Raw genomic sequence first — 14,259 nt, forward strand, 5'->3', positions numbered from 1 at the left:
CAACATTAGACAGTGCACACTTCTCAAAAAATTCATAAATTTAAATTTTTCCTATAATAAACATTAATTTAAAAATGACCAAGATCACACTATTAACTGGTCTTAACACATATCACATCAATTTATCACGTAGACATTGAGTATTACATATGATATGGCTTTGCGCAGGCTCAGTTTTAGCCAGGTGAAAGGCAAACATAATATTTTTAAGTTTTTGAATATTTTATTGGTCTAACAAAATAATTCTAAATTATCTTAAATCTGGTGAAATTTCATTATCCTTTTATTATTAAAAGATGATTTTTTTTCTTTTTTTCTTCATTAAATAAGCATCAAAAATACTACATTGTAAAAGGTAGGAAAATTGATTGAAAGCATAGCACTAACAAACGTGCAAATTGAAACCTTTTGAAGTAAAGAGTTCTCAGTATTTAGAACTATACCCTAAAGTTAACCCCATTTACTTTGCAAATTACTTCTAGGTTAAGTTTTCTCATAGTAGACTCAGGGTTGTTGAGTTATGCATGTTCATAGGAGAAACCAGCATTTTATTAAATGAGGCAGCAGCTCTTGGTTTCAAAATTAGTAAGGAGCAAATGATCATTTTAACAGCTTGCAGCTCCATGGGCAATCAGAGCTAACATTGTTAATGATTAAGAAATGAAAGACGCTCTGATGTCTTAATAGCTGAGTGTATGCTTGAAACCTGTCACTAACACAGAGAACTCGGGAAATTGTTAGGAATCTGCCCCCATGAGGTTAGCCGTAGCTGTTATTTAGGGCTTGGACAGCTGTGCTCTACTGTAGAAGTAATATTCTGTCAATATTCTTGCAAGCACAGACAGTGAAGCAGCCCAGTGGAAGGCAGAGAGCAGTACATAGTCATCATTACTGGGAAGTTTTCAGCACACCAAATGAAACAAAAGTCCTCTCAAAGCTGCTGAAAAATGTCCAAGCAAAAGTCAACAGAAGAGCTACCTAGACAGTTATAATTTGTATTTAAAATTCCTGAAAGTATGAACATAATTTGCATGAAGAAATAAAAAATGCCCAGCTAACAATAAAAGCAAGAAGTTAGAATCTTCTACTGATTTCTTGTAATGCTCTTTGGAAAAATTACCCTAGGACTTTTAGATATTTATTGAAAATGAGCCAAACAACACTAACATGAATGAATCAGAAGAAAATAGAATGTGGAGAGATCCATCCCTTCAGAGGAGCAAATGAGTCTTAGAAGTCACACTAAATATTTAAATGACTTATAACACCACCCTCACTAACTAAAGAGAGGATTTCTTTTCTCTTCTTCTTGCTAACTCAGAAAACCTGGCTATTCACTATTTTTACATTTGCAATAATGCAAAAAAAAAACCAAAACAATTAAGTTCAAACGGGATGGTTATCTTAAATGATAATGAATGATGGGAACCATTCTTTTTTTTTTTTTTTTTTTTACTGAATATGGTCTTCTAGGTGTTGAGGATGGAATGTTGCAAGAAGTAAGCCTAATTTCCTGAATTTATTTACCGTGCCCTCCTAGCATCAGGAACTTACACAGGTAGAAGCCTAGAGCAGTGATATTTGCACAAACAGAATATAAATGTGTGTGTGCATGGGTACATGCAAGTGAGTGTGTATAGCCCATCCTGTTACAGAGATTCTAAAAATATGCTCTCCATCTCTTCTTTATTTAGAGAACTACCATCATTCTGCTCCACCTGACATCAATGAAATTAAATTTTCCTGTCTAGGAAAAAATGGATTGATAAGATTCTTGCATAAAGCACAATTAATGGGGCTAGTTTCTTGTAAGTAAACAACAATATAATTTCCAGATGAAACTTAGCATATAAAATGAGACTGAAGAGCATTTTTAAGTTCAACAGACACTTAGAGCAGTATTAGGTGGTGACTATGACTATTTATTAAACTTTGTGCACATCCCTTGAGTTCAATAATTCTTGAGGAGTCCTTCTTTAGGATCCTCTTGACTATAGCGCAATGTGATCATGACGTCATGAACTAGAACGCTGGCAAACTAATAACTACTTCAGCAAGCAGTGTCGTGGTTCCTTACTGATGTTCCAGAGTGAAGTGCACAGTTAACAGAACAGAGTATCTGCTCACTAAAGAATTCTCTCACTCTTACCCTCCTCAGAGAAATGACCCAGTCCTCCAAGCGTAGCTTTGCCATAATCCAAGAAAATTAATGGTTCAAAAAAAGTACGATGAACTATTAACACTGACCAAAGCTGGGAACTAATATATTTGAAGTATAAGCAAGGCAAACACATTACATTTTGAAGGTGCCTACTCTTCCAAATTTGCAAAGAACTGTTATTAGAGTTTTCTGTAGTGCTTATAACAGCATGCTATTATGAAAAAGAATAACACTTGAATGTGTCCAGCTATAAAATATTTTATTTTTTTCTGCTTGAACTATAAAATAATCTCTGAAGTTCATTTCCATTTTAAAAGAAACTGAGGCTCAAAGTCATACAAAATAGAAGTACTACTTTAAATAGAGTGCCTTTGTTTCACCTGTCCTAAGCTCCTGGCATTAAGAATAGTTCAATGACAAACACCTTTGGATGTCCTCCTTCACATCTGAAGTAAAGGAGTCTTGCCACCCGTTCCTACCAGACCTCTCTCATCTCCTCCCAGTAACAAAAAAGGCTTATTCCTCTTCCTAGCAAGGGACCATCCAAATGGGTAGTGACATATCTCCCCCTTAGTTAAAATACACTCACAACATTGTGATTTTGCCCTGGATTTCATGTGCATTCTTGGCAGAGGTCTCACTATGTAGCTGAGGTTTGTTTGAGCTTGGAGCAATTCTTTTGCCTTAGTCTCCCACGTGAAAGGGAGAGGGAAATTCAAAGAGACACGTGGAGAAGAAGGGAAGCAGAGAAGGGCATAAACCACCATAATTGGCTATTTGCTTTTTCTTGTAAATGCATATTTTCTTTTGAGTTACTTGTGTCTTCAAGGATAGATTCCATACAAGAATGGAGATGAGAGGGTCAGTTCTTTTCTAGGCTGCTATATGATGACTTACCTATCCCATACAGACATTTCCTTAGAAACCAAATGATCTCCTCTTCCTACCTCTCTGACATCCTATGTTCTTTTTCACATGTGATGTGTTTATTTTGTAAGCAACTGACAATTGTATGAAATTGTTGAGAAACTATGAATGTATTTTAATATTTTGAGAGTGGCTATTGGCACCAGATATGATCAGGTACACTGTCAAGAGCATATGGCTCCTTTCCACCAGTTCTGAAACAAGAATCTAGAAGAACAGTTAAAATACACATGTCAAGACTTCTTATGTATTTCCTTTAAGTGTTAAATGTAAATGCAACAAACACTTTTGCATAATTTATAGACCTGGAAATTACTGATCTCTTTATTTTGGTGCTTGACGACCTATGTGTTGTCTAAATTAGTCAAGCAATTAATACATGAGTAAATATCCTTAAAATCTGGAGATTACCTCATTTAACTGTAAAGTTTATTTTCAATAGTAGATATTTTATACATTACTCACTTTTCTCCTTTTGATTAGCCACAGTTGACAATATTTTCACAAGGCAGCTATCGTATTTTGTTATGCTAACTCTGATCATTAGAGTGACAGCAAAAAGGGCAGATGGGAGTGCCTTAATTCATTTGTCCTTTCACTGTCCACAGACCACGGTACTGAATAAGCCTCAAGGGAAGGCAAGACCCTGACTATTATAATTTTTATGTCAGTAGTTATACCCCACAGTTGATTTGAATCAAGCAGCCTCTAATATGATCTTTTACTTTAGATAAATGATTTGAAGATGGATTCATCTTTTAAATATGGGAAAAGATATCTGTCTATCTGCTCCTCAACCAGAACTCTTTTCATTTATCACTTGATGCATGGCTATGCTCCATGGTAGCTTGGAAAGGCATCTGATTTACATAGAGGTGGAAACTGTCTCTATTGCCCAATCTAGTTTTCAAACTAGATATATAAAATCAAACACCCAAACTTAAATTATCAAAATAATCAACAAATATACTTGACTTTTAATTACAAAAAATATGTGAAACATGTATTTAAACCATGTAAGATATGGAACTACAGATGCAGACACTGTGAATCGGAAGCCAGTGGGCTGCATGGTAAGTTCCAGGTCAGCTGAGACTAGATGGTGGACCCAGCTTCAAAAAAAAGTACTATCAGAAGAAAAGAAAATCCAGTACTTCTTTGGTAATAAAACGCTCTTCATTCCTAAGAAAACAGACCCTAAAAGACACTGGTATTGGCAGATCTTATTCACATAATAAGTATTCTATATCTCCATAAACATGTTTACATTTTATCTTTTTCTTTTAGCAATTATTACCACCTGGAGATATGTATCAAAGGGTTTCATGGCTCCTTAGCCTTTACAGTTCTTGGGTCTACTTAATAGAAGAAAATAAAAAAAGAAAAGAAAAGGAAAAAAAAACAGAAATAGTATTTACTTACCTAATTCAAGCTTTTTAAATTTTTTAAGACATTTATTTATTATGTATACAATATCCTGTCTCCAGGCCATAAGAGGGCACCAAACCTCATTACAGATGATTGTGAGCCACCTTGTGGTTGTTGGGAATTGAACTCAGGACCTTTGGAAGAGCAGGCAATGCTCTTAACCACTAAGCCATCTCTCCAGCCCTCAAGCTTTTTATAAATATCGTTTTTATGCAAGCTTACTAGATTTCCTCACAGGTAAATCACAGGATGAAACTGGCTTCACTTAGGTACAATTTATCAAGCTTTTGTTAGTATTAATGCTTAAATAACGTTATTTCTTGATTTCATCCATTATCCCATTCTGCATTGCTGCTAAACTTTGGGGTGGAAATCATATCAGAAAGTAAATTCTATAAATTATATTCTTAATAAGTAGAAAGATAATAAAAAATTTAAGATCATAATAGTTTATTATAACAAACTATTGCTACCATGTATGGTACTAACCTATGTTTTTTTTTTGTCATTTTTCAGTCCTTTTAAATTCATTTTCCTACCTACAGACAAAAAAAAAACCTAGCAATTAAAAACAAAACTGAGAATCTGTGGGTTAAAAATCTTCATATGATGGCCAGCCTTGAATTGTATCTCCAGGCTGGGACACACTGAAACTACACAGCAAGAGTTCATGTCCATACCGCTGTCTCTTCCCATTAACTATGTCTTGTCCCAAATCAAAAAGTTATCTCTCTCGAAAAAAAGAGAATTTCACTGTTTTGCTTCAAAGCTTTAAGTAGTTATGTGTTATACAGACATAAAAGCAAATTATTGCTTTCATGCAAAACCAAATCTTTTAATATGTGGCTCAAACTACTATATAAATTGCATCTCTCAGTAGACAACTTAGCATCTTTTCTACTTTCCTTCTGCAGTAACAACTTCAGCAGATCATGGGCCACTACCCACAACATTATCCTTCACCTTGTGTGCTTATGTGAACACTTCCCTTCTGCCTAGGTAGTCCTTGTCTTTCTCACTCTTAGTCCCTACTCAAATAACACCTTTTATATGAGGTTTTCTAGTCCTCCCTCTCCCAGAGTTTGCTCAATTACTCTGTATTCTACAGTTCTTTGACTAAAGCTGTGCATTACTTTACCCTCTCATTCCTCACATACTTTGTCTTTTTAAAGGCAGAGACTGTCTTATCTTTGAATTTAGAGCCCAGAACACAGTAGAACTTCAATGAATATTTGCTGACCAGAAGAAAATCTATTATGTAACATTGTCTTTCTATGACTTAGAAGTCATGCTGTGTACTACACTAGCTTGGATGAAATCTTGCCTATACAAATAATTACTCGATTGAAGAAGAACCTAGTGAAATCATACCTTTTTCTTAGTTACTTCTACCACCTCAGTTGAAAAGAACAGTTATAATTACAGAGCATAGGTAAGCTACATTGGTAAAAACAGAGTTCTCAAAATATTTATTTTCTGTAAATTGTAACAGTCATAAGTGCCTGGAAGGCTTAACAACAGTGTAGCGGTATATATATTCCATTTGGCCTTTGTGAGACATTTGAAAACAAGGCTGCTCATGCTTTCATTGTCAAGGATTATGAGCACAGATCAGACAAAGTTGCTTTTTTGTAAAATTCCAAGAAATATAATCCTGTCTGTATCCAACCATCCACTCTCATCCACCCATGCATCTACCCATGCATCTACCCATGCATCTACCCATGCATCTACCCATGCATCCATTGATCCATCCATGAATGCATGATCTGTTAAAGTTCTAATGTCTACAATTCTATGTTCATAAAGATTAGGCTAAAAATGTAAGAAGTCCCAAAGATCCTACAAGAACTCAGACTTGGCCAAAAGAATTAGTTGGAATGTGTAGGACGGCTCACAAAGTAAAGCTGCAAGCTGTGCATGGCTGATGACCTCACTGGATGGAACCCATGGTGGAAAAAGAGAACCAAATCCTGAATTTATTCTCTGACCTCCACCCACCAACCCTCACAAATACATCAGACACAGGCATGCCCAGGTATGCTTGCACGCGCACAACAAACACACACACACACACATCCTCTATCTTTTTCTCACATACACATTCACACTTGCAATGTACAATAAATAAAGCTTGAAAAATGATTTGAAGGATGTAAGAATAGTATGTCTCATGAACACTAAAATTAAGTTCCTCCAAAGATACAACTTGCCTATGTGTACTCCTTACTCTTCCTGTGTCATTTACTGTATGAAAAGTAGTTTGGGACATCACATTTAACTTTAAAGGGGCCCAACAAGTTCAAGGATAAGCTATTTTTAAAAAAGGATCACTGAAATTCTCAATGACATTTAAACACTATCCACAGTGAAAGCATGTCAATGGTAGCAGCAGTCCAGCGCATTTGTTTGTTCTGTTTGTTCAGAAATAAGACGACTATGGAGTTGAGATGTGTGGAGCGTTGACATAACAATAACTCAGAAGGTACCTTTGCTTCTGTTGCATGGGTTGTTGTCTCATAGCCATATACTGCATATCTTCTTGTAGACGATTAAGAGGAGAATCTGGCTTCACACGAATCCCATAGTAATGGTACTTGGAGTTGCCTCTTCATAAAAGAACGTTAAATAGAGAAACATGAAAAGTCAGTAACAGCAATATTAACCATCAACTTCACACAGAAGAATTTGGTTGAGACACTATGCTAACATTGCACATTTAGAACTTATCTTTTCTGGATGCCTGTTATGTTTCTCTAGTGAATTTCCAAAAATCAAAACAAGACTCCAAAATAATCACCTCAAGGCAAACCTTCCCTTTAAACTTTCACTTCAATATTCACCACATAGCTCACTTAACCCACTCACATTAATTTATTTTCTAACATCCATTTCAAACTTAATTTAGAAGGGATAATGGCTGGGAAAGAGTTTGGGCCAATCACAATTCAACCACAAAGCACTACATACTGACAGTAACTTGCTATAAATACATGGAGAAAAAAGTCTTTATTCTGTAGTCTTGGATTAATTCTTTGTGTGTTTATTTTAGAAATGATGGTGTAATATCATCTTTAGATGCTATGGTGGTTTATTTAATATTTTGAAACCTAAAAAGGGAGAAGGTACTTAACATATGTCTTTTAAATTACATTTTATTATTGATTTAATTGATTCATATCTGTTTTTAAAGATTCATAGCTGTTGTTTACTAATAAGATATACTATAAAAGATTTGGACATTTCCCTGTAAAAATGGTGAAGTCCCCCTGGCATAAAAGTTTTGGAACTTCTTAGTGTTCATGAAAAATATCATGCTTGATATTAAAAATGACAATTTTTATCCTGAATGGAACTTGCAAATTCTTGCAAAAATAACATTTTAAATATGTAAATTCTTGCAGAGAGACTAGTTTTCACAAGTCTATATATAGCAATATGTCAGTGAGTGCTCTTCCAATTTTTTCTTTCATTTACAAAGAGAAATGTAAGTAGTGTGTGGATTAAATATTTTTAATGAAAATAGATAATTTTACTTCCAAGACTAACAAACATACATTGGATGAGCCATACATCTGAAGAGACATTAAAGCCATCAAATCCCTATACTTTAGGAAAATGAAAGAAACAGAAGTGAAAACTTAATAATGGCAGAGAAACACCTTCTACTTGAGAAATTAGATCTTGTCTATAAAACCTACCACGATTAGAGCAAACACCTACAACAAAACCTACCAGGAACATACTTGGTAATGTGCTATATGAAGTAGATGTTGTAGAAAGTAAAGGGAAGGGCAGGAAGCAGGAGGCATGAATCATGGGGAAGTTCACAAAGTAAACTGATGCTTTACTTCTGAGACTCAGTTTCCTACAAACCAGCTTTGGGGTTGGAGTAAGAGGAAGGTCTTTTATCCCCCCAGCAGTGTCCCGAAGAGACATACACCCAGGGCCTTCCTCGGTCAGCTGTAATCTGGAGATTACACTGCTTTTGTTAGAAATGAGCTGGTTTTATATGCTCACTGTTTACATGAGTGCCAAAAGGAGGTGTGGTCTGGTTTGGATAATTTCACTTGACAATCCTCTGGACAGATAATGCTTCTAGAGAGCATTACTTAAAAACAAACAACCAAACCCCACCCCACCCCCCAAAAAAACCACGAGATTTAATCTGCCTCTTGATCTATACTGATTGTCCTTCCATTCCTTGGAGCAAGAATGCAAAGCTGATATCAGTTTTCACAGCAGAAGAATCTCTGAGATTTCGCCCCAACACCATGGGCTTCCTCTGTTAGTACTCCCCCAGCTCCCGAGCACTCCATTTGTTTAGACCCAATAGCATTTTCCCCCTCCTTATTCTCGTAGGCTTTCCTTTCCAACTCAACTGCAAACACCACATGCAATGTTAAAAGGATTAGGAGGCAAAATCCTTGGGGGTAGGGAATCGAAAGTACAAACTGCAATACTGCAGAATGTACTTGTAGAATATGGATTCTACTCATTCACAAACCCAAACAACCCCAATTTTGTCCCTTTCTATTTTAAAGATGTGTTTCAAGGTTTGAATAGAGCCTCAAAATAGGAGCCATTGAAATCCTTTCCAGGAACAAAAGCAGCACAACAATACAGCTATTAGAATGTTGACTAAAGCCTAGAGTTTCAAAATATTGGCACCATATGTGTAACTACTGAGCCATCAGCTAGGAAATACTAGGTTAGCTCTCCAAATAATGATTTTCCTGGTTTTGGGAGGGAGGAAATACAAGAGAAACAAAAGTTCCTTTTTTCAAAGGCATGAAAGCTAGTTTCTTCAGTCTGAATAGACAATCACATTCTGCAATTTAAAATATACTACCTTTTGAAGTACCAAAAGAATATATTTATGAAAGAACTGAACCTCTGGCGATTTGAAAGTTGCACATTTGCTTCAAAGCAAGCAAAAGGAAAAATTCACAGTTCAAACACATACAAACTCTCCTAAAACTAACACAGTAATGAGTTTCTGGACATACTATCCTAAAATATGGTACTCAGAATTAGAGAAAACAGCAGAAACAGGCCATGGAGTAAAAAAATTCTCTCACTTCTTCTCCAGTGAAATGCGTGAAAAAACACAGCTGTGCCTCCTTGATCTACCTTGATGTTTCTTAAGATCCCCATGCCAGGGGGACCTTCTTGCATCCAGAGGACGGGACTATCTTTCTGCCTGAGGACATGGGATCTGAATGAAGGCCTTCCTGGGCCACTGCTCATCCTGTTTATAATTGCAGATCACACCACTTTGTCCAATCATGCTTCTCCAGGATTGCCCACTTTTTCAGAGTTTGCATAAAATCACATTTTTTTCATTTCTTTGATTCTTTGTATATAAAGGCATCATTTTTATAATTTTCTATAAAAACTATACTACAGAAATGGGTTCCTGCTTAGCTTTTATTTTCTAGTTGGGTCACCTGAAAAGAAAGCCCTCACTGAGAAATTGCCTAGATCAAATAGGCCTGTAGGCATGTCTTTCGGAGGATGTCTGGATTATTAATTGGTACAGGAGGGTCCAGTCCAGTGTGAAGTGACACTATGCAAAGGTAGGTGTGGTCTTGGTCTAAGCAAGATCCTGTGAGTTAGCCAGCAAGAAGCATTCTTCCATGGCTCTGACCTCCAAGTTTCCGTCTTTAGTTCCTGGTCCTGAATTCTATCAATGGTGGATTGAGACTTGGAAGTGTAAGCTAGCTAAGCTTTTTCCTCCCTGAGTTGTTTATCACAGTAACAGAAAGGAGGCCGGAGCGCATAAGTATGTGTTGCACATGTTAGTTAAACTGTGTTCTGCTATGAAGATCTGAGCCCTATGTCTGGAGATAAGTACAGGCAGGTTAATCTTTTCTCTCTGAAAACGTTCACTTCTCCCTTCCGCATAACGTGTAATGATGGTAATTAGTAGTGCATTGCTTCTCAGCCTTTGTACTGTAAGTCTTGGAGGCCGTGACCTATAACTAAAGGTCTATCACCATTACAGCACAGCATTGCTAGTTTAGTGTTGTGTGCACCATCCTTGTATGAGTCAGAAAGCCAACGGGTGCATAGATCTCTACCTAACTGCTTAAAATATTAGTCTTCAATTGGTAAAAATCATGGAGAATAAAAATGAAGCTCCAAGGCTCTAAATTTTCTGCTCATCATAAAGCTTAGAAAAAAGGCTCATTGTTTCTGAAGGAAAGAAAGCCATGAGACTGAAAGCTCCTCCTTCACATCGCTGGTCTCTAAAATGGAAATATGACACAGTTTCACTCCCACAGATGACTATTTTCACAATCAAGAGCAAGAGCAATGTATAGAAGGCTTAGAAGGATATTAAGAGGTAGAACAGAACCATCAGCAAGGACTTCAAATATTCACATTTTGTAAGTTTACCAAATACCTTTAATTTGTCCCAGAATTACAGGATAAAGTGAAAACTTCCACCTTAACTACTTGTTCTAGTCAAAGTTTTCATAAAAATAATTAAATGTATTTTAAAGCAGTAAGGAAATGCTTAGTTTTCCATTTACTATGTCACTTTATTCACGTTTAATAGGTTTATTTTCAAAAAGCAATGGCAGCGGTATATAACAATTTTTAAAAATATCATATACAAATCTTGCACAAACAGGTTGGCCTTCTAATTTCTATGTAGTCTGAAAACCAGTTTGATGATATTCACTGAATAGTAATATTCCTTTTCCTATGAACTTACAAATAGACTTCATGCTATATTTACCTCCTTTATGCTTTCTATAATCAAGTACATTTCCGCTCACTGTATAACACTGCTGTAATTTGATAAAGGAGGGCGAACTAATCGTGTTGATTTTCAGTACTAACCTAGTTCCTAATCTCCTAGTTCGTAGCCCCATAAAGATGGACCTTATTAATTTTCCAAACGAGGCAGCGTTGACTGGGTCCAGTTTGTGTTCCTGACAGTGTCGAAGATAGTGATTGTACAGAGTGCTTCTCGGAAGGCTCACTCCTTCCGCTGTCTCATAGTTGTCCAACAGCCACTGGAGCTGGTAAGATAAGAGAGAATAAGCAGAGAATTCACATCATTTGCCAAAGCTTCGGCAAGACACAGTATGTACAAATACTTGGAAGTACTTCCATTAACTGTCAGGATAAACAGGGATTATCTTGAAGTTGGTAAATCTGAATTTCTAAGCTCTGGGAAATGTCACAGCAGTTATCAGTTTAGAGAGTATGTTATATTCAAATTTCCAAGCATAAGGAAAGATAATAATTTTCCCTATATTGACTATAATCCTGGAGTAAAATACTTCTTTAAAAAATTCAAATAATAGCATTCACTGGTCAAGACTAGTAACATAAACATATCATTTATAACTGTTATAAAATAAAGCACAGTACCTAATACATTCTAAACCTGGCAACACGGTACCTACCAACTAGCATGTTGGTCTGTTACCATAAGTAAACAGTAACCTTACTCATATGAAGTTTTATATTAGATTGTATTCATTTTCACAGAAAATAAATTTACTTATCTCAAATTATCACGACATAATACAATAACATTATTATCTACTGGGACAAATAATTTCTACATAAAAAAGGCAATAATTTTTACAATCATCTCAATTTGTTACCTCAAACTTGAGGTGTCTTTTTTCCTCAAAATTTTGGAAAGCACGCGACCATGATAAGCAGTAAATAATGTTTTTTTTCCACCTATAGTCTACATTTCAAAGTTTTATATTGTACTTTGTTTATTAAAAATATTTAAATTTAGAACGTACGAGAAAAACACCTGCCATATATGTATATATTTTTGTTACTAAGTTCCAACTTACTCGTTTACTTACTTATAAAAGAAGTGAAAGAAATGTAAACTGTTTTCCCAGGGTTATATAGTGTCTCAGCGCTTGAGTGTGGTTTCTAATTCTTGCTTTCTATACTCTAGACCAATAGGCAATCAAAGCAGCAAATGTTTTATATTATTTATCTTAACCATCTCCATGGCATGTATAAATGGAATGGTAAAGAACAAACATTGAAGAAAAAATTGTAATTAAGTGTGAATTATGGAAGTAAAATAATTCAAAAATGAATGCGGTTCCACCTGTCCTCTGGATATTGACTCAAAGGCTAAAATGATGATGGTCTGGACATTCAAGTAAGACAAAGAATTATTCTACCCTATCTATAAAGTTTATGTGTCTCATTTAAGATGTTTCCTAAAACTTAGAAGCAGAACTTTTAGGGTTTTATTTAAAATATCAAAATATTTTGATTATTTTAAAACTATAACAGCTGAATTTCCCAGAGCATTTCAATTTCAAACATGCCTAAACAATCATTAAACAGTTAAACATATCACCACACTTGTAAGAATTAATGGCTTTGAAAATATACCACAAGGCATATAAGATACTTTTAAACATAAAATTATGTCCTGTCCAGGAAGTCTTCTAGTTCCCTAAGGAACATATATCTATGTGAGCACACAAAACACATATTGATGCTGTGCCACAAATAATTCAACACTATAGAGCACTAAAAAGATTACACACATTAGCTCTCCTTTTTATAGTGACAGAAAAGTATTGCAGGTCATAAAGGATTTTTTCACAGCATTTATTTTTAAACTTCATATCAGTAAAATGTTTTCTAGAGACACCCAAATATGAGTGTTATGTATTGAAAATAATACACAAAATATATCCTTGATAAACATCTGTTTAGTATAAAACATCTGAGATAAACTCACACATACATTAAGTCACTGACATCAAAACCAGTACTCTACAGTGGGCTGGCATGCTTCTTTTGAGAATTTTTTTTTAATTTCAAGAATTTTAAAATATAAAACACAAGTAAGAAAGACAAAACACAGCAATACAAACCTGACTCTTATTTCATCCATGAAACTCTGTAAAATGACCAGGATCTGAAAGCACTTCAAGTGGAATTCAAGGAGCCATTGTGAACCATATCGCATAAAAGTGAGCTACAGTCTTTCATACAGGTGCTAGTTAGAGCAAGACACAACTGCCTTCTATGGGTGTTTTTAATATGTTAAAAATAGGAACACAGACCCTTGATAGCAAGGGTTAACAAGGAAATACTAAAAAAATAGCGATTAGGATTTGTATGAGGTGAAATATTTTCAGCAGTTGCTCATGATGTAATATTTTTCTCATATCTACAAGCATACATCATAAAAAATATTTAAAAGTAGTGAAGGTGTGTGTGTGTACCCCTATAAAAGGCATAATAAAATGAGAAAGAATAAGGAGTAAAATGAATCAATGTTCTTTCTTTGTTAATGAGCAGGTGACAAATTCACACAGAAAATTTTAAAGGATATTTTCCCCAGAAATGAAGCAGACAACTTTAAAATGTGAACTTTATAATCTTAGTATGCATATAAAAGCAGATCAATCCAAATCAATAAGTCAACACAAATAAAAATTTAAATTCTACCATAGTTGTACACTCATATAATTATAACATTTAACTAATTAGAAGTGAAGAATAACCAGGTATATTAGCTTATTCATTTCTCACCATCAAGGATAGTTTTTTAGAGATAAAACATTTTATGAAAGATTTTGAAAAAATCTAAATATTTCATAAAAATATTTCAAAAGGCGTGTCTAATAAATGTGGAAACTAGCATAAGAAGCAAAGGTCAACATAAAATGTTTCAAGTTCAACAGTGATTGTGTGTGAGAGCTAATCAGGTCAATTATAATAACAGC

The 14,259-nt window shown here is 35.1% G+C and overlaps 1 protein-coding gene across 1 annotated transcript in view; it reads right to left on the reverse strand.

Moving 5' to 3' along the window:
* Rfx3 (regulatory factor X3) overlaps positions 1–14,259 on the reverse strand; it is a 258,666-nt gene that overhangs the window by 55,788 nt on the left and 188,619 nt on the right. The window contains exons 7-8 of the mRNA XM_050159633.1: positions 11,369–11,550; positions 7,006–7,125 (exon numbers count right to left, since the gene is read on the reverse strand). Of these exons, the coding sequence (XP_050015590.1) occupies positions 7,006–7,125; positions 11,369–11,550 (302 nt within the window). The remainder of the gene's footprint in view (positions 1–7,005; positions 7,126–11,368; positions 11,551–14,259) is intronic.

This window comes from Alexandromys fortis, unplaced genomic scaffold (assembly GCF_014885135.2).
Source record: "Alexandromys fortis isolate MF-2015 unplaced genomic scaffold, M_Fortis_MF-2015_v1.1 scaffold_10, whole genome shotgun sequence".
Taxonomy (NCBI): Eukaryota; Metazoa; Chordata; class Mammalia; order Rodentia; family Cricetidae; genus Alexandromys; species Alexandromys fortis.